Here is a 26,886-nt window from a genome sequence, read left to right as displayed (position 1 = left end):
GAAAGAAAGAGCGCGTGGGAGGGTGGAAGAGAGCCCCCCCCCCCCCCCCCCCCCCCCCCCCTCAGCCAAACGTCTCGATGGATCCACTCCTTCATAACCCCACTCTTCTCCAGACTTGCGCAGATTGACCAAAGTGTCCAAACCGGACTGTGGATCTGCTCCAAACGGGCCCACAGGATGACGGGGTGAGATTAGATATTTAACTCTTCACCCACTTCTTTTATTTATTTTGTATTATTTAGTGGACAGTGAAAGTCGAAGTAGCCAAACACCCCTCTGTAGCGCGAGAGCACTCGTGCTACATGTGAATGTCTGCCGGTCTCCCAGCGCAGCGCGCTGGTGATGCCATGCTGCGGAGTCACACCGGCGACGAGAGCGGTAACGGCGGCGGCGCGGGGCTCTGGCTGAAGACCTCGACGGGACGCCGAGCGGAGGACCACGCGCTGAAGGATGTGGAGTCCGGGCGGAGGACGATGAACAACAACGCGGCGCGAGCGGCCGGGGACGGTCTCCTGTCTCCCGCCGCGGCAGGTGCGGCGGCAGCGGAGAGGAAGCAGGGCGCCCGCCTCAGCCTGCTCGGGAAGCCGCTGATTTACAGCGCGCAGAGCGGCCGCAGGAACGCGAGCTACCGGCGGCTCCAGAACTACCTCTACAACGTGCTGGAGAGACCCAGGGAGTGGGCTTTCATCTACCACGCGTTTGTGTGAGTACACTTTTAATCAAAGTATAACAAGGAGCTGAACACTTTTCAATCGAATTATTACAGTTTCCCCACATTTGAAGGCTGAATTTAAAAAGAAAATCAAGCAATATAGAAATAAAGAATATTTTTATTTAAGCTGGAATAAAATAAAAACGTGTCAATGCTTTTTAGAAACATAACAGATTTGAGTTCATAGTCTGTTGTTCCCCTGATGATGACCAGCTGAGGTCATGATGAGGATTTTGTTTTTCAAGGGAAAAGTTAATGCTCACTCATTTACATTTAATTCCTCTCTCTCTCTCTCATATGTAAATCCTTTGAGCAGATATTCATAGAAACTCATTCTTGGTTTTCTGTCTTTGTATTTGATGTTGGTGGTTAAGATGTGCTGGCTGTGACTATTATTGACCTGATTTCATTTGATTGATTTATCGCTGTTCATCAGCACCGGATCTCTTTTGAAATGAGCTCACCTGTTGTCCAGCAGCAGTGCGCAGTAAAACTCCAGAGACACAGATCCTGGAACAGTTAGGATTCAGTGGCTTTGTGTGCTGGTGTTTGAAGGTGTTTGACGATGCAGATTTAATTACAATATTTACACACAGAGACAGTAAATCAGAGCACTGTATTGGGCCCAATCTCTTCCTCTTCACGTAACACTGGAAGCTCCAGCTGATTGTGGATCTCTGAGAGAAGGTCAACATGCTGTCAACTGAAAAGGTTGAATGTGATATCAGCTGCTACTGCTGAGCGAGATTTTTGAGTCTTTCATCAGCGGTTTGGACGGAAAGAGAGCGAGTCTGGGAAAAGTCCTGTTTCACTTCTTTAATTCAAAACAGCTGAACACAGATTGGTTCCTCTGCTGTGAAATAACTCCTTTATGGCCAAGATTTCTGATTAAAAACAAACAATTATGTTCCATCTTCATGCAGTTTCAGTTAACAGTTGGTAGATTATTGCTCACATTCGGTCTGAGCTTTCCTGGTTTGTGTCTGTTAATCGAGCAGACTGCTGCTGTTGTTTGTTTGTGTCTGAAGGCACTCTCTCTTTCTTTAAACTGTATTTAATCCACAACAGTTGTTATCTTGGTTGTGTTCATATCTTCAGAGATAGTTGCTTCATCATTGGTTGTAATCTGCATGATCCTTTTTTCTGTTTTGCACTTTTGCTTCGCTGTTTCTGCGCTACATCCATCCACTGTATATAAGAAGTGGACGTAGTCATGGTGACGGTCACTCATCGGTTTGTGGACTGATGTTTTAAAACCTTGAGTTCAGCGATTTCGCCGTCGCCATCTTGTTTTTTTTTAAACCAGTGAACAGAAGTGACTATATCTGGACTGAGGAGGAGTGACGTAGAGACGCCGTATACGTCTCTGGTAGAGACCTGTCAATCACTGTGTAGCCCCGCCCCTAAAGCATCCCCTGCTTTATGGTCTGTTTGACTCTAAATGGACCATCATTTACTGAGGTAATAAATCAAGAGAGAAGTAGTCATTTTCTCATAGACTTCTATACAACCAGAGGAGTCGCCCCCTGGTGGACATTAGAGAGAATGCAAGTTTTTAGGTGCTTCCGCATCGGCTACGCGTCCAGGAGATAACCTGCCAATCAAACAGTGTAGGCGGTTGCTGTGCTGTGACTGGATTAAAGTTTGGTGATTTTTCGTAAGTGGCGCTCTTTTTTCTGTTTGTTCGGCAGTGGAAGCAAGTCAACGGCCATGATGACTAATTAATAAGCTATCAGACTCAGTGCGTCTTTGTTTTGATAATTACTTTAATTTATATGAACATGTGGCAGTTATGACACTTGGAGGTAACCAAAGAGCAGGCTGTGCATTAACACAGCTGGGGTTTTTCAACACAATACACACTTTCTGTATGAATCTACATGAATACATGAATCTATGTATTTCTGTCGCACACATGGTGTAGGCTACACCAGCACGCCGACCGTTTGTGGTGATGAAACGCCGCCTCCCTTCCCGTTTCCAACAGTCGTGTTGGAAGAGGAGCGCTGTGAGGAGGAAGTGGAGCTGTCGGAGGAGGGGCCGCCGAGCCGGATGTTGACGTTTTATTTGCCCGGGCGGGACAGCTGAGGTCGCGAGGGTTAAGTCGTTACATCTGCTCACAACCACAGCCTTAAATAAACTGTTTAAGTGAGATAAAGAAACCTCAGTGGGATTAGGAAATTGAGGCGAGATTGGCAGAAAGCACAAGTCTGGTTTTTTTGTTGGTGATTTGATGCAGAAAAATATATTTTAAGGATTCAGATGAAAATCAGAGCTGTTTCTGCAGAAGTATTTCAGTGCAGTTTAATGACCGTTAATTAACCGTGGAAAAAACCACCTCTATTTCTGCTCAGTACGTGTTGTGGAAGTCCCAGATATCACGGACAGTTGAACGGCTTTCAGACCGATAAGCCGCGCCCCCTCTCCGGCGCGTCCAGCGCGATGCACGCGAATGAACACAAATAGTCCCCGGCGATACCGGCGGCGCGAATGACGCGAAAATAATACAAATCGCGTAAATCAACTTCCTTCTTCGCGACACAACGAATCGATAATGAAATTCGTTGCCAACTCTTTTAATAATCGATTTTTATCGATTTTATCGATTCGTTGTTGCAACCCTAAATGAAACGTTACGTTCTAATGAAACGTTACGTTAATGAAGCGTTACGTTCTAATGAAACGTTAAGTTAATGAAGCGTTACGTTCTAATGAAACGCTGCTCGTACTTCTGTCACACGACATTCAAGTGAATGGATTTCTCTTTTTTTAAATATATTTTTAATTATATATATATATATATATTTATTTGTTTATTTATTTATATATTTATTTTTATATTTTATATATATTTATATATGTATTTGTGTGTATATATATATAAGCAGAAGATAAATACAGAAACATGCAAAAAGACAAATTCATAAGACACTTTTCGCAGGAGATACTCACAAATGTAGAAATATAAACTCATACACACATTCATGTCACACGTGGTAGGAGATGAACACACACACACACACACACACACACACACACACACACACACAAAGAAATTACGTGATTTATAAAAGAAAACTTTCTTCTGATCGTTTAATTAGTCGGCTGTTGTGTACAAACATATGCTGCTGCTGTGTGTGTGTGTGTTTGTGCGTCTGTCTGTATTTATGTGTGTGTGTGTGTGTGTGTGTGTGTATGCGTGTGTTTTCATCTGTATTTATATATGTGTGTGTCTGTGCGTGGATCCATGCTGTGCAAACGTGTCAGAAAACAGCTTTACGGTGCATGTGTGTGTGTGTGTGTGTGTTAACGTGAATAATGTAATGTATATACATTACTCTCTGTAGGAATCCCTGATGGGCTGCAGTGTGAATGGACACACTGATAAGCGTCTTTCCAAATAGTGCTCCCACACATTGAGATCTAATCTCTCATAGAGGTGCCGTGTGTTGGCCTCATCACATTCGCTGTATTCTGCGTTAGGTGCTGAACGTTTGTGTGTAAGAGAGTAACATTTCACCTCATTCTTTATCCGTTTACTCCACTTGTTTGTGTGTTTTTGTGTGAGCATGAAGATGAAATATGACGCCAATAGAACGAGTTTCTGTATCCACGTGTCTGGCTTTGTGTCTGCGGCTGACTTACTTACAGAAGTGTGTGTGTGTGTGAGATTGATTCAGTCACGCGGTTCCAGTGCGTCATTCATTGATCCGAGGGGCCGTTCTGGTCCATCGACAGGTAGCACATCCACCCGGCCTGACGGTCTGCCACGAGGCGGACACACACTTTGTTTCTAATGATCGACCTCGGACCAGTTTTTCATCCTTTAAACACACGGATTTGTTCAGCGTCTGTGATGCATTAACTGTCAGCTTCAGCTGGCTCTTTTAAAGGGAGTCACACTTCAGTTCTGTTTGAGCGGAGTTCACACTGACGAGGATTAAGGTTGTTTTTCACAGGACAGACTGTCCTCATCAAACGCTTTAAACAACTTTACCGACAAGTGGCCTCTTGTGGTTGTGCGGATAATTCTCTCTGTAGCAAAGGTGGAAATAACCCGTGAGTGTTGTAGCACCACAAAGCTCAAGGAGCTTGAAGCAGGACATGGAGGTTGTTAGCTTCTTACTAAATGTACGGAGGCCGCTGTTGTGGACAAACTATCTGCAAACGTGCGTGGAGAGTTGTGTAACTGCATCTTAATCCATGTGTGGATGAAGAGACTTGTAAATGTGTAAACGAATGTCTAAATGTGTACAGGAATCTGCAAATGTGTATTCAGAATCCGTGTGTTTTCTGTTATCAGATTTGTAAATGTTTGAACAAAACTAAATGCGTGCAAAGAAATTATTGGCTGAAAAGTCTTAAAAGAATTTTGCTCCAAGAGCTGGAAAAAACAGACAAGTCAGCAGTTTGAACTCAGCAGGTCTCTTTTTTTACACGTGACTTTTGCCGTTTGCAGAGATCTGCAAATGTGTTATTGCTTCAGGAGCAACACAGCCTATAGACCACCAGCAGAACACATTCACTAGCTCAGTTTAAGCATTTAGAGATTCTTTTACAAATATAGAAATGTGATTATTCATCGATTGAGTTGCAGTTACACAAATCTCCACACACGCGACTGTAAGTAGTTCAGCTACAACAATGGCCGTGTAAATGGGTCCACTCCGGGCTATAGCAACTCTAAAGTTGTCTTATTTATGTTGTGTATTCTTAGCTAGCTTGCTAACGTTAGCCACTGCTTACATTCAGGACTACTGCCGTGCTTTGTGAAGCCATCAGAGCTAACGTTAAGCTAGCTGCTGACTGACTGCTGCATTGAATACAGGCGGCAACCTCTGCTAAGTAAAGCCAATGCATTCTCTCTACTGACCATCAATACAGCATGATGTTCATTTAGTAAATGATGGTCCATTTAGAGTCAAACAGACCATAAAGCAGGGGATGCTTTAGGGCGGGGCTACACAGTGATTGACAGGTCTCTACCAGAGACGTATACGACATCGCTACGTCACTCCTCCTCAGTCCAGATGTGGTCACTTCCTGTTCACTGGTTGCTAAAAAACAACAACATGGTGAACTTGAGGCTTCAAAACGTTCACAAACCAACAGGTCTGAAACGCTAGAAAAGGCCGTTGCACTCAGAGATTATTCAAACTGCAGGTGCATTGATCTCCCCCCAAAAAAAAAATGTGCGCAGACCTGAAGAACATCAAAGGCATCCTGAAGAGACTGCACTTTGTTTCCTGAGAACATGGTGACATCTGAGACACCTGAGCCCATAAAAGAGCCTCTGTGTTTGGGTTCAGAGTTACTTCCAGGTATGGAGGAGGATGTTGGCTCGCAAACCAACGGAAAAAAATGCTCAGGGCCCATTAGATGGGATGAATAGAGAAAGAGATGCTTGTGTGTGCATCTGTGTATAAATACTGTCACGGTGTGTTCCGGTGTTTGCATGAATAGGTGCAGAGTGGTTACCCTATTAAAGGTAATGTGTGCTTTGTTTCATGTCTTCACCGGAGAGCCGAACGGAGCACAGACGCACTGTGTGTCCAGGTCACCCGGGGTCACTCAGGGAGAAACAGGAGGATGGAAGGATTTAGAGGAAACGAGAGAGGATGAAAACACACAAAAAAAGGAAAGGCAGAATCATCTACTCTGATTTAAAACGAAGAAGAAGAAGACACTTACAATCATCATATCCAGACAAAAGTAGTTCACAGGCAGATTCATATGCAAAACATGCAAGTTCACTCGGTGAACACGTCAACACCGGGATGTTTGCATATTAAACATTTTTCTCTTCTTCATGAAGTCAAAGCGCATATTTAGGAGTTTGGACGCCAAATAAGGAAAACCACGAGTAGCAATAATCATCCCACTGAATCTGTGTTTCTGCTCATTTTATGTCCTGACTAGGGATCATTAGGATTATCAATAATAATAATAATGAATGCTTATCGGTTGGTTCTGTTACTGGTTCTTTTTTAAAACTTTGTAAGAAAAAAAGACAATTAACTCAGAAAAGAATCCACATTTCTTGATTATTCTTGTATGTAAACAAATAGTGTTTCTTGAGAAGAAGTTCTAAAATCTTTAAAATACATTCTCAGCTAAACAATGATCTCAGTGATCATCTTTCATTGATGATCCTGTTCTTCTGATCAAACTCCGTATGACATCACTAACGTATGACATCACTACCGTTACCTGGCGGCTGCTCCACACACAGACTGTTGTTCTGCGTGTTGGTCACATGTTGTGATGAACTGCTGTTTCCTCTCCTGCCTGTGAGTGTTTTATTGTGTTTGAGACGTGCTATAATAGTAGAGCCGCATCAATGCTCCATGTTTCTATAGTCACTGTGTGGTGATGCAATGGAGGGCAAAGTGTGTTTTCAAAGTCTTTTTTAAGTTGCATTCAATGACACTCCAATAGCGTTCTCCAACACATCAGCAGTGAGCTTAGAGACCATGTTGAGGAGGACTGAGTATAACATGTCATTCAAACTGATGATGAACTATCTTCTGAATCAGAGCATCGCTCCTAACGCACTGTGAGGACATCAGAAAACCATCTTCTCTCCCCCCCAGTGCACCAGGAATGCTTAGAATGCAAAGAGCATCCGGTCTCATTACACCCACCACATATACTTTATGTTCTCCTCTCTGTTAAGTAAATGTGTAAAAAGAAATGAATTAGCACTGCGTCAGAGCGGGAAAGGAGAAGGAAAATGATGAACGATCGGATCGACTTGTCGGGTTTCATCAGTCAGAGCTCGCTGGTGAGGAGGTGCCAAGATCTGAAGGGAGTGCAGTGACAGATACACACTGTGACACCCGAGCAGGAAGTGTGTAGGTTGTGTGTGTGTGTGTGTGTGTGTGTGTGTGGAAGGGTTTGAGAAGTAAAGAGCAAGAGATTGTGTTACTTTTAGGGCGCTCACTTGCATGTCTATGAGTGTTTTTTATGAGAGAGAAAGAAAGAATGCAAGTGGTTGTGGGAATTAATGAGTGTGTGTGTGTGTGTGTGTGTGTGTGTGTGCGCAACAACTGTTGCGCAGGCTTGTCCTGCCAGCGGATGACTGTGTGCAGGGTTGGTTGCTCAGTGTGTCAGCATCAGTGTGTGTCTGCTCGTTAGTCATGCGGCAGTCCTCTCGTACATCAGCCGAGGTGCTAGTTTGCTGATGGAACGGGCTGGACTCGTCCGTCCTCCTGCCCACACAGAGCGCACCGCCGCTGGGTTCACGTCACACACACACACACACACACACACACACACACACACACACACACACACACACAGGCCTCCACTGCCCGCCGTGTACAGCTCAGACGTGTTACCCTGTCAGCAACTCAAAGGCACTCACAGGATCCTGTACTCACACCCACTCATGCTCAGTTTGCGCAGCTTCACTCCAGAGCAGTATTGTCAGATTAATGTACTTCAAGTACTCAGTGCTTCATATGAAGTGCTCTCTGTTATAGTTCATTTCTCGAGCGCTGTCTCCATGCAGGGCTTTTTATTTTTGTCCCCCGCAGCTTATTTCTTAGAAAATTGGGAAGTCGTTGACGTGTCAATCAGATGTTATTAACGTAGTTCACATATCGAGACAAATCTGTAAAAAAATAAGAAAATAAATGTGGAAATATCAAAGAATAAAAGCATTTTCATTTATTTCTGTATAAATATTTTGTATGGACTTTAAAATATATTTTTTATTCTTTTTTGCATATAAATGAGTTTTTTTCTCACTTACTTACGTTTATTTGTGTCCGTTTTTATGTTTCAACATTATTTTTGTTTGTGAGCTTTAAAGGTGTTGGTAGGCAGATGTTTCATCTTCTGGAGAAAGTAATTAGCTGCCCCCCCCCCTGCTTTATGCTAAGCTAAGCTAATCACCTCTTTACTTACTTTCCTCCGAGGAGAATTCTGAACATAATGGGTTGCGGATGCTGACAGCACCGTGAGTTGTTGCATCACTTAATCGCTGTCGGACCTGGAGAGGTCACAGAGGATTTTACACTAATGAACGCGCTCATTAAGTCCTGCAGCCGAGTGCAATTTGTCCTTTTTATGCAAAGAGAGAGAGAGAAGAAATCATTTGTTAACTTGTTATAATAACGACCTCATTTCCCTTCATTTTTTCTCCCGTTCTTTAGTTACAGAAATGGCGTGTAGGCGAGCTTTATTCTGTTATTTTTAATGACGCAACCGTGAGATAAAAGGGTTTGAGCAGACGCTCCTCATGGACGTGCTTCAGTCACCACCAACTCTCTGAAGAAGCTACGAATTCACTGTGACGGCGCTGATCTTTATGAATTAGAAAGGAGCTTATTCTGCGCTAAACATCTGCATTTTACCAAATTTAAATATGTGCAAATATCACAGCAGCACGGGGACAATCCGTTCGTGAATTGGCCCCTCTGAGAAGTATCGATCATCTCGTACAACTCTGTGAAAGAAAGCAACTTATTTCATGTAGAACTGCAGCAGAGCAGACGCACAGTAATTCCCTCTGACACGTTGAGTAATGCAAGTATTTAGTAGCATTAAATGGATCTACAGGACGGAGACAGTGGAAGTATGCGGTTACTTAACACGACTGCTGTGTGCACCTTCCACACAACAGGTAACCTTTTACTGTTCTCTCACACACACACACACACACACACACACACACACACACACACACACACACACAGCTCTCCATGCATTCCTCTTGACTTTAGCTGAATAGCTTCACCACCTGGGCTGAGAGTGTGAATATGTCTGTAGGTTTTATGTGTGTGTGTGTGTGTGTGTGTGTGTGTGTTTGAGCAATCCTTATGAGGGAAAAAACATACCATAATACACGTTTCCTTTCTCACGCTGACAGGTTCCTCAGACAGAGTGAGACAGAACACAACAACAACAGTTGTTTCCTTCGTTTGACATGTTTTCTCTCGTGGAACGTCATTCGTCACGTCGGTTGAATATTTTGGAAATTGGAAAAAAAATGCAGAGAGCTGCATAGAGAGGAAGAGAGAGAGAGAGAGAGAGAGAGAGAGCGAGAGAGAGAGAGAGACGGAGAGAGAGAGCGAGGTGTTGGGTGAGAAAAGAGGAGGTGAATGGAGGGAGAGTGAAATTATATTACAGAGAGACGGTGATATCGCTCTCCACTGCTGTGAGATACCTGACAGGCTGCTGTCTGGTTTAATTGCCTCAGAGTCACTCTCCCCAAGACACACACACACACACACACACACACACACACACACACACACACACACACACACACACACACACACACACACACTGTACGGGGAACACACACACTGACACACATTTAATTTAAATTAAATTAACCATAGAAAATGTAGATAAATGATTCATTATTCAAGTCATTTATAAAGCAAAATGATTGATCGGTTCCAAGTTCTCAAATTAGAGAAGTTGCTGCGTATGTCTGTTATATATATTGTTATATTATTTATTATATATTATTATATATTACTAGACATTGTAAGACATTAACCTTATCTCTGGGAACTTTATAACTTTAAATATTCTTTATAACACATTCACATTTTCTAGCCTAGATGGTTGATTCATTTAACAGCCAATCGACGGGTTCATCGATAGTGAAAGCAGCGATGTTGATGGTGCTGAAAACAGGAAAAGCACACACAAGGTAAACAGAGGACACAAACCTGCAGACACACACACAACTATTATGTGACTCTGTTGACGGCGGTGAGCTGCCAAGTGAAGTCACATGTTGAACCAGTAAACTGGCCGCTTTCCATCCGACCCGCACTGTGAGGGACGAACCCAGAGGCCGTTTAAATAACATACATCCTCTCATTCATTCTGTCCCAAAACTAAAAGCTCCATACCAACGGGCCCTGTGCTGGTTTCCCAAATATTAAGGTATTAACGGCCAAATTCCTGCAAAAAAAAGGCCACATTTGGAGGTTGGGATGCCGCCAGAAACCCGGTTCTCAACAAGAGCTGGTTCTAAATGAGTAAAAACTCAAAGTACCGATGCGGTCCAGAGCTACTGGTTCTGCTGTCGGTACTTTCTTTCTCTCTGTCCTGATCAGAGGAACAGGATCGTCACTGAGATCATTGTGTAGAGCTTCTTGTGTTGCTGCTAAAGAAAGACTTTTTGTTTTCATACAACAATAGTAAAGAATTGTGGATTCTTTTCTGAATTAATTGTTGATTTTTCTCACAATAGAATGAAAAAAGAACCGATAAGAGGATCAAAAAGGGACCAAACTCTCATTAATAAGAGCACTAGTATTGATGAAATCCTAACGTATTTGGAGGAGCCTCTGGAAGACGACGGTTCAGATCTGTGAGACAGAAACACTGACACGAGGAGCCGATGTTACTCGAGGTAAAAACTGAAGTGAATGATGAATTATTTGTGTAGCAGCGCCACAGTTCATGTTCACCGCCGAGCATTGATTTCACTTCTTCATCCCGACGGAATATTTTCTTTTTTTTGCTCCATATCTGATAAACTGAATAGAAAAATGTATCGATCAAATTGTGTCACAAGGCCGAAGCATTTTAATATTCATGACTTTTAGTCCCGGAAAAAGAAAACGCCTCAGGCATCGAAATAGACGGCACAGCTTTTATGTAAATCAGACCAATTTACATTCTTAATTTCTCCCTTTTGGTTTCGTCTCTGTCTCGTTAATACGGAGCTGATGTGCGTGTTGTGTTGGCTTTGCCTTCGTATTGTGAACTCATTATAAATTCTCTGATAGAAGCAGAAACAGCGAGATCTGTTCCTCTGGAGGCAGAAGTCGGGCTTGGAACAATCTGTCAGCTCTCATACGTCACCACGTCTGCACTCAACATGTTTATCTCGGTGTCGCGTCGGACATTTGACATGAAAAGAAAATGCTTTTAACCCTTTCAACCTAAAAGCAGTTTCGGGGGCGTATTCTCTTTTTCTTTCGCTTCGGTCACACGTTTCTCTCTGTGGCTGTGATCTTTCACTGTGATGTTAAAGTCCTGCTGCTCTATGGAAACACAACCATCAAGACTAGAAGTAGAGAGAACTCCAACATGTCTTCAGTGCAGAACAACACATCAATCATACAAAAGAAAGTAGAATTTCTTTGATCATTTCATTTATAAAAATTGGAAAACAATGGAATCTACATATCCAACATGTTTCCAAGTGCTACCAATGTGGAGATCATGATATGAGACGAGAGATTTAGGATATCGTAAAACGGCATAAGTGTTGTTCTCCTTTATGGGAGATATAGGTTTGAGTTGACTCTTAAGTTTAATTCTCTTCTTTAGTTCACTTGACCACCGTATGTACACAGATGTAAAGCTCCTTTAATACACAGAGGCCGTTCAAAGTCCTTAAAGTCGAGGTTTATTCAAGCTTGTAGTTTATGATTACATCCTTTGTATGAGTCACGTTGGCTTCCCTCCTCTCCTGCATCAGTCCATGTATCTTCACACCTCTCTGTATAATGTGTGTGTGTGTGTGTGACGCGTGAATCGATGTAAAGAGGACTTCAGCAGCAGGACGTCACGTCTTCTTCAGTCGCTGTTACAGTCGCTGCCGCGGACAACTAGAGGTCGATCGACCTGTTTTCTGTCCCGCGGGAGTTTCTGTGTAGCGAAGGTGACGGAGACGACGACGCGATGAAGATGAGCAGGTTTTAGGTTTATGTGTGTGTGTGTGTGTGTGTGTGTAATTGATCAAATGTCACTGGTGTTTATGATTTCCTCTGCAAATATTCAACAATTTATAAAAAACGGCTCAGCTCTCCGTGCTTTTGGAGTTTGTTTGTGCGCATGCATGAACACTGAAATGTGTGCGCGACATCTTTTCCACATAACTCTGAAAAAAAAGAAGAAGTTTCCATCAAACGTACATTACATGTAGGCGCCTAGCAACCAGAGCTGGTACAGGAATCGAGCGACTCGTGTTACGCTGCATCACAAGTTCTCCGTGTGTGAGAGGGAATGAGGCGAGAGAATGTCCCTGTGAATGCATGTGTGTGTGTGTGTGAAGCTCTCTCTGCCCTGTAGAGAGCTAGAGAAAGTGTGTGTGTGTGTGTGTGTGTGTGTGTGCGCGTTGGGCCCGGTCCATTGACGGGAGTCAGTCTAATGTAGAGTGAGTCTCTGTTTTCTTTAAGTAATCCTCTCAGGCCTCTCAGCAACCAGCCTGACACAACAACACAACTGGCTGTTTGGAGAACATCACACCTCCTCAGTGTGTGTGTGTGTGTGTGTGTGTGTGTGTGTGTGTGTGTGAAACAAAGATAAAGCCTTTTAACGTTTGATTTAAATTTAACGATTTACTTCTCTCTTGATTTATTACCTCAGTAAACATTGTAAACATGAGTTTATGGTCTCAATCTCTAGTTTCAAGTCTTCTTCAATACAGCATGATGTTCATTTAGTGAATGATGGTCCATTTAGAGTCAAACAGACCATTGTCAGTGGCGGAGTCCACCGTTCCCCGCTGTCGTATTTAAACTCTTTTCGTGTAGGAAGGATTCACAGGAATCAGCGTTTGTAGTTAAATCTCTTTGATATCAGATCACTGTTCACTCTCAGACGAATCGGTGCTGAAATCACTTTCTACTGATGCAAAAAACAACGTTTTCCTGCTGCTGCTACTTTACATTAAAAGTATTTTAACACTTTCATTGTGAAGCATGCACAGGAAACACAATACATCTGTCTCCGTGGTTACCTCGGAGAAAAATACAAGAAAGGCCAGTTATTGATTGACTTCTTTTACTGAAACAACGTGTTTGTTTGGCTGCGCTGTAAACAGATGCACCAGCTGCTCCGCTGTTGTGTTTCTGACAAAGCAGCTGCTCAAAGAATCACAAAGTGAAAGTGTTTCCCAAAGGATTGACACCCGAAGGTTACGGTGAAGTGAGGAGCAGATAGAATCCCATCGATGTCTTCCTGTGTGACAGAAACTACTTTAAGCAAATGACATAAACGAATGACTTCACAGGTTCATGGTGCTGCATTGACAAGAAGAGGCCGCCCATCTCTGGTTTTTAATAAAGAACTAAAGAAATAAAAAACATGTTCGATGCAAATAGGACGCATTAATCATGATAAATAAACTCAGTGTGGTTGGGAAGAGAGTGTGAGAGCAGAGATGAGGGGGGATATTTAGTCGCCTTTGTTGCACTCTAGCTAAATGTCAACTCATCCACTCCATCCACTTGAGATGAGTCGCTGCCCATCTTCCATCAGGCTGAACACTCTCCTCTTCAAGAAGGTCTACCCTGAGCCTTCCTCTCAGCACTGATTGTATTCATATTAGTTCGTTGCACTTATTGTATTCGTTTGTTTCTGTACGTTTTCTCTGGTTTATGCTCTTAGATGCTTGTTTAAAGGAGATGCACTCATGACTTCTGGTGACTAGTAGTTCTCTTGAATGTTGAATGTTGAACACACTTACTGTAAGTCTCTTTGGATAAAAGCGTCTGCTAAATGACTGTAATGTAATGTAATGTATGAGGCTGGTTATAATGACACTAAAGGCTTCACTTCACAGCTCAAATATAGTTAATAATCTCTCTCCCACAACAGACTGTTTTTGAACTTCCTATAAATCAGCAGCACGTTGCACATCAACGCCACCCGAAACTCATGGATTCATGAATGCATCATCTCCATTAGATACTCTCTTTATATTTCTTGCAGGAAATGTCGACCTTTGAGAGTTGCGAACACCGTCATTAGAAAGGTGTTCAGCAATTACGGTGCATTCGTCTTGTGTTTTCTGTCACTTAGCAGAAGTGCTGCTAATGCACATCAGCTGCTGAGTCTAATGGATTTTTCTGAGGAATCGATGTCTCAGAAGAACTGCTTTTGGCTTAGATTCAGTGTGAGCCAGTTGCTGATTATTTTGAGTCCTTTCATATGTTTTTGGGTGAGAGAACGCTTTTCTTTTTCTTTTTTTTTTGCACAGATGAAAATGTGGAGCTAGAAGCAGACGGAGACGAAACACTCACACAATGTGAAACGACCAATACAGTAAAAAAAACGGTGGAGGGTGGAAAAGGAAAACGTCTCCATCCTCTGCTGTGAGGCTGCTGCCAGATTCCAACTGTGGGAGAGAAGTTAAAACACATTTGGTGTTGCAAATCGAGAACATTTTCCAATACGCAACAGCAACGTATGACTTCCAAGAAGGCCTTCGTGCCCAAAAAGATCAGAACGAGGAGACAAAAAGCGAAGATATGTAATCCAACTGTTCATCTTAACTAAACCTGCAATCAGAAGAGTTAAGAACATTCAACCAGAAGATCTCTTCACTACCAATTCTGCAAAACTAAATGACAGCAGCAGAGCGACAGAGCTGTGGAAACCGGGCTGATGCACGCGGATAGTTTATGTCGTTTGGGCTCAGTTTAGGTTTTTCAAGAAGCCGTACTGTTCCTGGCTTTCTCTGCAGAATTAAAACGATCAATTGTCAGGCCCCTCTTTGGTAAAATGGGCTCTTCTCTTATCAGGGCTTTTCCTGCATACAGAATTTTACGTGTGACTGTGTTTTCCGTTAACGTTACCGCTGCCACGATCATTCGTATGGAGAGAGCCGGTCGACGTGTTCATATAGTTTTAAATCGGCAGCTGCCACCATGTGAGCCTGAACGCTGCCTTGCACTGCGATTACAACATCAGTGTGCGCTTTTAGCGTTTGATGTATGATATTTAGTGAACGTTTTCCCCCCCACTGTCCTGATTACACCAAAAATAAGCAGCACGCGTGGCGGCGAGCTCTGTCGCCTCACAGCTAGACGGGGGGGGGCCTGGGGTCGATTCCCGGGCTAGCCGGGCTTCGTCTGTGTGTAGTTGGCATGTTCTCCTCCGTGGCAGCGAGGTGAATAGTCAGCCCGGCGATAGTGGAGATGATGGATGGATGAAACAAATAGGCCTACTGGTAAAATATGTAAAAAGAATATTCTTACTTATAAAAGTGTCTTGTAAAAGTGTGTGAGATTTCTTTTAAAAGCAGGAGGAGATCTACTTTTTGTGTAAATAGTATTTTTCCAGTAGAATCAAATCGTTGTACAGTATATCTGTATTTGTGGTCGTATTCTCAGTCTCAAACAGATTAATCGTGTCACGTAAGATGTCACTTCAGTGCACTTTGGGAACAAATATCACCAGGATTTAATATCCAGGAGTTCACATTATAAACACCACTAACTCTGCCTGTAACAATGTGGCCACAATTTGGTGAATTTACTATTCAGGGTTGCAGGACAGTAAACACATGCACGAGCACATCACCGGGATGATACCGGCTCATTGTGCTTATGGAGCCGCCGTAAACTGGAGGATCCTCATATCTAATGCAGGAAGGCCGTCATCGACCGCGGCCTGCAGGGACGTTAGAGCGAGCAAACATTCTGCTTGGAGACGCACAGAGCTCATTCACCTTGAAGCTCAACCATGTGTGAATACATGAAATACTCCAAGTGCACATGCATGCGAACATGAATACCTTCAGGTGATCACGTCTCCTTTTAAAAAGACACACAAGATACTGAGCTGTGCACACTCACAAACTAGTGGACTCACAAAGATTCCTGTCCCCCAAATGAGCTCTTGTTTAGCTCCCAACCCCAATAGATTTTCAATACTTGCAGACCCAGAAGCACAGACATAGAAATACAAATACATGAAGCCCTGTGATGGAGGCTGCAGCTTCTCCACCGTGACAGCCAGAGGAACAAACATCGTCTCCCCCTCCTCTGTCTCCTGACCTTGTTAAGTAAAGAAAAGAAGGAGCGGAAGAGGGGAAGAAGACATGTGTCGGATAACTAACGGCCGGGGTTTCATGAGGTAATGTTTGCATTCAGAGCAGACTCGGCAATAGAAAAGATATTAGCTCAGGCACTGAACATAAGACGGGCTCCAGACCTGGCCCGGCTCCAACCAGAGGAGATAAGGACGGTGCAAGTCATCCCTTCTGGGCCCTCATTTATCAAAGCATGCGTAGAACAAGTTCTAAATGTGTGTGAAGGAACTGTCCGTGAGAAAAGTGATGTTTATCCAACAAAAAAAAATCACCTTTTATTATCTGTATGAGATGCTACTATGTAAACCCACACAGCATTATTACACACAGACGTAGTTTAAATAAAGACAAAGACAGAGTAGGAAGGGTGGGAGTACAGGTGGGATGGGTCAAACAAACACAGGACTTTCACCCAGGAGACCAGTGTTTGTGTCCTGTAACTGTAGGTTTGTTACGTAACTGCAGAACTCACATACGCCAGTTACGTTGAAAACGTAGTTATTTTACGTAAACAAATGCTCTAATTTGAACACAAACTCAGATGTTTTTCTAAACCTAACAAAGTAGTTGTGTTGCGTAACTAAACCCTTATTAAAATTAGATAAACCAATGTTTGAAGTTTATTTTGAAAAGAGACGTAAAAAATCACAAATTGTACATTTCCTGTCGACACAGTTTAAGTTTATTTTGAAAAGCGTCTGTGCATGTAATTAACGGAAACTTGACCCTGACACGTCCAAAACTAGAGGGGTACCTGGAGCGCCATTGTTTGAAGTGTAGGGCCACTGACCAAGCGTTGGTATTTGACCATCTGGCAACCTTCGGTTCTGAAAGGTGAAATCCAAAGCGTCATGTGTTATAGCTGCATTCCCTCTAGTGTCCACCAGGGGGCGACTCCTCTGGTTGTATAGAAGTCTATGAGAAAATGACTCTACTTCTCTCTTGATTTATTACCTCAGTAAACATTGTAAACATGAGTTTATGGTCTCAATCTCTTGTTTCAAGTCTTCTTCAATACAGCATGATGTTCATTTAGTACATGATGGTCCATTTAGAGTCAAACAGACCATAAAGCAGGGGATGCTTTAGGGGCGGGGCTACCTTGTGAGTGACAGGTCTCTACCAGAGACGTATACAACGTCTCTCCGTCACAGTCCAAATATGGTCACTTCTGTCTCGAGGCTTGTCCCGGGTCAATATTCTAACCCTAAACAAAAAGATTTCCACTCCGAATGAAGTTTAAAACTTTAGTTCATGTTGAAGCCACATCACAGCTAACTGTCCCGGTTGCTTAACCTCAATCCAAGTTCTCTCAGCAGCCTAAACAAAGCAAATCTACGACTACACCTCAACGACATGCGATGAACTAAAGAAAGTGGAAAGTCCCGTTCACGGATTTGTGGTGCGGCAACATTCACGCTGACAACATGCAATCTGCGTCTCAGAGTCGGTGCTTATTATTTATTTATGATGGCTCATTGGAAAAATATGGAAGAGGCTTCTCCATAATTGTTACCATAACAGTGACACAGATGTTCCCCTCAGCAATGACAAGGCTCAGTGCAGCTTTGAGACAAACTCTGTGAGTGTGTGTGTGTGTGACACAGTGGCCGGTAAGCGTGCTCTTCATAATGGGTTTTCTCACTGCCACAGAGGCTGAAGAGCAGAACAATGACCAAAGTGTTGGGAAGCAGAAATGAATAATATTTAATCAGTCTCATAATATTTGCTGAAAAACAACATTTGCCGGCCAAGAAATGTGCTTTTAACTCCCTGTGATTTGAGTTTTCTATGTGCGTGTGAAGTTGTAATGCTTTATTTTTTTTCCATTATGAATCATTTTTATTATTCATAATTAAGAAAAGCAGTGAGCCTAATACTACAAAACAAAAACCCCATTCAGTGATACAGCTGGCCCATAATCCCACGCTCTATAGGGGGGGGGGGCTAGATGCATGTCTGTCTGTTGATAATTACATTAATATATAACTGATTTGCATCAGCAAATACGTTAACCTGTACGTCAACCTAATGCTGTTAGTTCTCGACGTGCTGCATGTATTTCATTTGTTTCTTACAGTATCTGCTGCTAGCAGCATGAACAACATGATTAACTATTTAGAAAGTCACTCCTGACTCGAGGAGCGAAACAGGATGCGTTCACTTTTTCCATATTAAACCCAAAACCTTGACTTTTTCGACCTCCGTTCTCTGGTGTCAACGTCATCCGACGTCTAAGATGAGGGAAAGAAAAGCTGCAAATATAATACAAACTCAATGTGTAGAAGACATGGTTGGAGATGGACATAGCAATATATAATAATGATAATAATATCCAACAATAAAATAAACATGCTTTTTTCTTTGTTCATAAAATAGTTTCCTCATTTTTTTTTACCCAGTAACTAAAATTCACACCTGTTAAAGCACAAACCAAACTTTTACATTTAATACGTTTCTTTTGACAAATTATATTTTATTCCACATTAGGGACTTCTTAGTAGGGCTGCACGATAAGTGAACACATGTGATGACGTTGTTGACTGTCACGATAATTATATGTATCTCGATAAATGAAGAGATAACAAAGTGCACTCTGCTTTCTGCTGCTTTCAGTATTTCTTGTCGAATATAAAAAGTATATAAAAACAACGAAAATGATCTCCAAGAAAAAGAACGACGGTTACATTTTAAGGTGCAGCGTTCTACTGATACTCCCAACTAACTTACACATCACGCAATTCAATATCTCAGTCGTTCTCCGTGAGAGTTTATTGTGCAAGTTGACGCTGTAACTTATCATTGTGCAGCCTGATGCTGGTTAATGCCGTGCAGGGTTCACCGATCCGCTCTGCAGCCCGACAGGTTCATCGTGAAGGCTCCACTCGGGTGTCTGGTGCCCTCATTACTTAAATCCTTCTGACCGTCTCCTGGGCCTTGGCCGTTTCCGTGGCACAGTCCCTATTCCTAATTCAAGTGTGTGTGTGTGTGTGTGTGTGTGTGTGTGGGTGTGTGTGGGTGTGTGTGTGTGTGTGTGTGTGTGTGTGTGGGTTGGGGGCTCAATTGATTGCTTGTTGAGTGAAGTCTGTTTGTAAGCTTGAAAACAGAGCAAACAAACAAGTAGATCAATGCACAAGCCAATAAGGACCACGAGGGCTCTTCTGTGTGTTCTTTAAGGTCATTTTAGTTTCAAGTCATCACAACGCACCAAACCTCACGGAGTTCGTCACCTATTAAGTTCTTTGTTACTTGATACTTCATTGTTCCTCTGATATGTTACAACATCAATCAGATTCGGAGGTTAATTAGATAAATTACAGTAGTTCATGTGTTATTGGTTTTTGGCGAGTTATGATGCGACAACCGTGTTTGCATTTAATTATTAAACCTTTTAAAAGATCTAAAAACAAACATTTTTAAAACTATGATCCATTGTAGGTGGTTTGACATTAATGTGTTTTAGGGTAGTGGGCCGTGGGTTTGAACCGCAGGAAGTGGTCGTAGTCGCCGTGATGTCACCTGTTGGTTTGTGGACGTTTTTGAAGGCATTCGGACTGTTGTCATCTTGTTTGACCGGCGGCGTCAGGTACCGTTAGCATAGTAGCAATAACTTACCAGCTAATGCTAGTGCTAGCTAGTTTAGTAAGCAATGTGCATCCGTAGTTCATTTTTACTTTTCATGATATTGAATGAACATCATGCTGTATTGAAGAAGACTTGAAACTAGAGATTGAGACCATAAACTCATGTTTACAATGTTTACTGAGGTAATAAATCAAGAGAGAAGTAGAGTCATTTTCTCATAGACTTCTATACAACCAGAGGAGTCGCCCCCTGGTGGTCACTAGAGAGAATGCAGCTTTAAGATATGAAGCTTCAAATTCACTTTTCAGAACCGGAGGATGCCCCTTTGGTTTAAACAGTCAAGTAGCATTTAAGATGTAAAACATCCAGAAAGCCTCTTAATGAAAACAGTCCAACTTGCCACCAGTTCAAAGCTGCCAAGTCAATAAAAGCAATTAGGTACGAAATCGCTTCAGAGCTGCTTCGCCAAATACAACCGCGGGCTTGATTGACGGGAGGAAACGACGGCTGAGACCGACGCACTTCTGTGTCAGAGGCGTCCCCTTGTTGTTGCGCTTGATGAAGCGACTGATGCTGTCGTACTTCTCGCTAGGACGGTCTCATTAGGAATCAAATCAATACTTAAGCTAAACGCACACAGCACTCACACACCGCCACACGGCCAGCCTCACTTCCTGCATACGGGTTAGACTATGAGGGGAGAGCGGGGTTGTTGTCATGAGTCAAGGCGGCGGAAGTTATTTGTTTCGAACAGCTTGCAGTGAACACGTTACGTTGTCCATATTGGCCACAGTCTGTATGTGGCCCATTGGTTTATGGGCCGATGCTTTGAAGCCTTGAGTTTGGCCAGTTTTGACGTCGCCATCTTGGATTATGACCGTCGCCATGTTGTTGTTTTTTGCAACCAGTGAACAGGAAGTGACCATCTCTGGACTGAGGAGGAGTGACGTAGAGACGCCGTATACGTCTCTGGTAGAGACCTGTCAATCACTGTGTAGCCCCGCCCCCAAAGCATCCCCTGCTTTATGGTCTGTTTGACTCTAAATGGACCATCATTTACTAAATGAACATCATGCTGTGTTGAAGAAGACTTGAAACTAGAGATTGAGACTGAGGAGAATATACGTTTAGGTTTGGACAACTAAAACTGCCATTTCAGAGAACTATCGAGGCTAAAACGCTTGTTTTTAGATGTGTTTTGTTGTTTATTCTGTGGACTGATGGTGAGGTTTGTGTCCCATCAGTGTCTTTGACCCCAGAGACACTAATGGACCACTGAGGTGTGCTGCTTATCTCTCAGTTCATAACCCTGGATTTCCTCCTCTGAGCCCTCAGCTGGGAGAAAAGGACTTTGTTACCTTGACACCTTGATCTCTGCTGCTCTCCATATCTGACTCATGCAGCCTGAAGGCTCACGAATGTCTCCGCCCGTCTTTATCGCTCTCTGTTTAAAAGTTTTATATCATTCAAATATACAGATAATATTACATTTTATTTATACAAGAGGACACAGTTATACTGTTTATATGTCAAATGTCTCCCCAACATTTATTAAGATAATTAGTTAGTTAGTCATGTGACCAAATCATGTCGTGAAGTTATTCGATTATGATTATATTAGCAGATTTCGTCCATACCTGCAGCTCCGTGTGAGCGCTCTGTCATTAGACGGAGTCCCGTCTCTTCTTCCTCTGCTGAGTTTCTGTCTGACCGTTTGCAGCATCTTGTTTAAATGTTAATTACATATTTCACATCTGTTACTTTGTTCTGCCTTGTTGCCTCACAGCAATACACGTAATTAACTACCGTTACCTTTCCAAAGGTATTATGAACCCGGCTTCAAGCTTCCTGCCTTTGTAACCACGGGATGCTGGCACACACACACACACACACACACACACACACACAGACGACTTCCTTTTAATGACCCGATCTTCGCTGTGAAAGGGAAAACTGCACAGATTCCCGACGTGGTTCCTCTTCTCTCTGTTGCCGTGTTTCATCAGCCGCTTTGAAGCACGCAGCTTTCTGTTCAACTGGAAGATTCGAGTTTGAGATTTATAGAAACAGAATGGAAACAGGAAGCTGAGGAACCTGTAGTTGGTGCCACGCGCATGAAAACATCACAACAGAGAATCAACAAGGCAGTTTAGACACAACAGCAGCACTCGTGTGCCTAACGTGTGTCTTCACACCTGTCATTGGTTTATTTGGTACCACGGAGATAACAAAAAAAATACATTGTTGCCTTTTAGCTCTGGTTCGTTAGCATGAAGTCACATGGGCTGACATGCACCTCTGTGATTGGACAGTTTGGCGACTGTCATCTTTCATTATCAGCACTTTACTGCAGCTTATTATTCTGATATTTATCTTTTCAGATGTTTAGAAAGATCATGAGTGATATGAGTGAAGTCTTTGTTATGCTCAGGGACAATAACTCCAACCCGAACCTTAATCAGAACCTTTTAATTGGATATCTGTAGTGCAAACAATATATATATATACACATCAGTCATCCATACTGAATATAGACATTTAAAGCCTCCCCTCTGTCTGGTCCGGGGCATTGTTGTGTGGGTGAGTTTAGTGTTTTCATATGCAGTTTATCTGGCTGACATTACAGCTGACCAGCACGGGCTGTGCTTTTATAAATGTCAACGCAGCCTGCGCTCCGTCATTGTGACAGTTTGTGTTCCAGCCGAGCGAGCTCACGGCCGGCCGGCGCTGCTGCTGCAGGCTGAGGTGTCTGTGCGGTGAGAACAAACATGGTGGGAAAAAAGGCTCGTTTTTACATCAAAATATCCACATGAGAGGATTTGATTTCAGATAATTACAGCAGAAAAATGATGATTTCTCTGTATCAGAGTTGGTTAACGGCTGCAGTCGTTTTCTTCTACACGACGAGTTGTTCCCACAGTTAAGAGCCACTTTAATGGGGAAAAAACATCTTTTTTAGTTTGTAACTTAATCTGCAGTTACTGCTTCTGCAACTGAACTTCCTGCTGCTTCACAATAAAAGCTTTCCACCAGGAAAACACCGGGAGGCTTTTATGTGCAGCTGCCGTAACAAATGCAATGTTAGGCCACAATTACACAATAACACAAGTTATTGTTGGGCAATGAACAGGAAGTGACCATATCTGGACTGAGGAGGAGTGACGTAGAGACCCCGTATACGTCTCTGGTAGAGACCTGTCAATCACTGTGTAGCCCCGCCCCTAAAGCATCCCCTGCTTTATGGTCTGTTTGACTCTAAATGGACCATCATTTACTAAATGAACATCATGCTGTATTGAAGAAGACTTGAAACTAGAGATTGAGACCATAAACTCATGTTTACAATGTTTACTGAGGTAATAAATCAAGAGAGAAGTAGAGTCATTTTCTCATAGACTTCTATACAACCAGAGGAGTCGCCCCCTGGTGGACAGTAGAGAGAATGCAGCTTTAACACGTGAAGCATCTGCTTCACTCGGAGGTTGCCACCTTAAAATATGTGATTTTTCCGGGTCAGTGTGCTTCTGCTCTAAGAACGGGAAAATGTCTCATTTGGAGAAAGAATTTAATCCCGACTCAGCAAAACTCCAACACGTCATCTAGATAAACTTTTATCTTTTATATATAGCTTTTTAACAACTTATCTTGTCCGATGAAAATCTTGACCTTCTGTGCACACGTTGGGAGTTTTCTTGCTGATGTGATTCAATGTTGGCACCGTGTACAGAGGAGACACAGTGAACGCTGTTTCCATATCACAAGAGTACAAATGAACAAAAGAACTCAATAATTTAGCAAAAATACCTTAAATGGGAGCAGGATGACAAAGTGTATAAAGATCCTTTCCTCATCCCTCTCTCTCCCCCTCCTCTCTCCCCCTCCTCTCTCTCTCTCTCCCCCTCCTCTCTGTGGACTCATTGGTCACCCCTAATGATGCCGTACATATTTCATGCCACCAGTTGCCTGACTCCCTTTAATATTGCAGTCGCCAGGGAGAAAGAGCCGACTGATAGAATCCAGAAATAGTCGTCCTGTTTCCATGGGTTTCTCCCCCACCAGCCCCTTTTTTCATCTGCACGAAACGAAGCAATTTATCGACGCACATCCGGAGTGTGTGTGTGTGTGTGTGTGTGTGTTTTCACAAAGTCCAATACCTGTAAAACAAATACCGCTACATCTTACTGTGGCGGCAGTGAAAACTGTTTAATTTGGCTGCTCTGTTACGTTTTTCCCCAGCAGACAGACCGGGAGCTCTCACTTGCTTTCATACAGTTTATTGTCCTTCGTTTCCTTCCCACCTGTTTGAGCGTGACGCATGTGTGTGTGTGTGTGTGTGTGTGTGTGTGTGTGTGTGTGTGTGTGTGTTTGCATGCTGCCTGTGCGTTGGTATACGTCCACGTTTGCGTCATTCCCCTCTCAGCTTGATCTTGTGCTCTTTATTCCTGTTCATACTGTAAGATATTCCTCTTTCTGTCTTCACGGTTCATTATATTTGTTATAACAAACCTTTCTTCTCAGCATCCTGTACAGAAATATCAGTCTTTCATTTCAATCATTTACCCACTTTTTTAAAATGTGTTTCTTTATCTCTCCTCTTCTTCTTCTCTTTTTAAAAGTGGAAACAAAGTCTGGTCTGAGGTGTGTAAAAATACTCGGAGGCTTGTAAATGTCTCTAACGAGAGTTTTACAGCTCTTCAAACTAACCGTCGGATTCTTTGCCGTAGCTCGGAATTGTGGGTATCGTAGTGTTGTTTAAGAGCCGGACAGGAGAAGAGGAGATTATACGAGGTGCTGGTGATCCTTTCAATATGTGTCGGAAAATGAATGTGACTCGTACACATTAGGGACGCACAATACGACTCAGATATTTAAATAATACGCTTAATACATAGATTATAGATGCTATTTATGATATATTTAAGATATTCAGTCGTACGCCAGCAAAGATAATGGTAACACATCTTCAAAATGAACAGGAATTACAAGTCAGGTGTAAATCTTTTTAATGCATAGATGATGTAATCCTATTCCTTTCTCTCAGAAATGTAACACTGTGTTCCCCATTAGTCACATTTCTCCACACACACACACACATCACATAGACACACACACACACACACACACCTCACATAGACACACACACACACACACCTCACATAGACACACACACACACACCTCACATAGACACACACTCAGGTCTCACAGTCTGGATTAGTGTGCGTGATCAAGGCCGGGTTCAGTGGTCTGGGTGGTGAGGCCAGAGGCTTTGTGATAGCAGAGGGATGAGGAAGGGCTAATCCTGTAGTAGCCCCAGGACATTACCTGTCACATGGCATCATCACACACACACACACACACACACACACACACACACACACATTTATACCAGACAGACCTGACCTAGTGAGGGATGGAGATCAAAGGAAACACAGGTCACTGAAGCCCAGAGGCGACAAAAGTGAGATTCCTCTCAAACTAGTCTTTGTATCCTAACAGGTTGTTTTCTTTGACTTTTGATATAAAGCCCAATAATGTCAAAGTGTATCCAGATCTCATTCCCTTTGGGGGCAAAGCCAAACTGTCCCTGAGGTGTTAGGGACAGTTTGGCCAGAGGTTATATTACACAACAAAGCTTCTCAGGTCCGGTAACATTAACAGACTGACCACAGAAATCAGACAGACGTAGCCGACGTGAGCCCGTGAAGCACGAGGAGGCGCAGATAACGGAAACATTAGAGATGAAAGACCGGATTGGACCAGTTGGGTTCTGGTTTAGAACCATATTTAAATCTCTCACGGTCTGTTTGTCAGGTCACATTACGAGAACGTGCACTTCAGGAAGAAAATACACGATGAGTCTGTGGATGTTTCCAGTCAGACTGGTTTCATCCAGACGTGGACGAAATTATTTTGTATTTTATTCACGTGATCATGGACGAGGAAGCTAAACCACACGCAGGAGTGGAGGTGGACGGTCCGACAAACACAGATCTGTCAAACAGGAGACCGTGTGAAACAAGAAGTCAACTTCTGTCGTTATTTTAACCCAAACAAAGATCTGTTCCTCAACCTAACGAAGTTGTTTTGTTTCCTAAACCTCACTGAGTTGTTTCCTGTGAAGACGGAAGTTTATTTTGAAAAGACTGTTTGAACGTAACAATGTAGCAGAAATTGACACGTGTTGCTTGAGATTTGTAGGAAAACGCACAAAAAATGAAATAGCAACTTTTCGTAGGACGTCATACGAACAGCTGCGTGAGGACGTGTTGCACATCACGAGTCAAATAAAAAGTAAAGACGTAGGTGACGTGTTTGGAGGCCGATGCCCCCGTCCTGCCTCGCTAAAGCTCTCCTAATCCACCGGGATTATTGGATGTTTAGAGATATTTCAGACGTGAACAAGCGATGTCAGATTTCAGCCGTGACCTTTTTGGACCGTTCGGTTCATGTTTGGGCCGGCGCTGCTCTGACCCGGCAGAGAAACGGTGGTTTATCTTTTAACTGTGTGTATGTACAGTGTGTGTCGTTTCATATGCACGTCTCTATTTATCACCTAAACCTGTCGTACAGCACTGACATAATGTAGCCGGAACTTTAATATAATTTACTCTTGAAGTTTTTGAAGTTTGAGACTTGTAGACTTTGAGATGTGTAGAGAGGAGGCTGCTGTGTGTAACTCCATCAGAGCATCCAGAGCTTTCCTCCAACAGGAGAACCACGAAGGCTATAAATACATCCAGGAGGGAAAGTCCTCTGTAGGATGGAGAGCCGAGAGAAAGGAGGAGGGAG

At 42.9% G+C, this 26,886-nt stretch overlaps 1 protein-coding gene across 1 annotated transcript in view; it reads left to right on the top strand.

Moving 5' to 3' along the window:
* Window positions 1-308: 308 nt before the first annotated feature.
* Window positions 309-26,886, top strand: part of kcnq5a (potassium voltage-gated channel, KQT-like subfamily, member 5a) — a gene marked incomplete at both ends in the record, with an annotated part of 70,393 nt that continues 43,815 nt past the window's right edge. The window contains one exon of the mRNA XM_079168406.1: window positions 309-703. Within this exon, the coding sequence (XP_079024532.1) occupies window positions 309-703 (395 nt within the window). The remainder of the gene's footprint in view (window positions 704-26,886) is intronic.

This window comes from Pholis gunnellus (genome assembly GCF_910591455.1).
Source record: "Pholis gunnellus genome assembly, chromosome: 11".
NCBI classification, from domain to species: Eukaryota; Metazoa; Chordata; class Actinopteri; order Perciformes; family Pholidae; genus Pholis; species Pholis gunnellus.
Note: the sequence above shows the minus strand (reverse complement) of the source record. Positions and strands in the feature narration are given on the sequence as shown.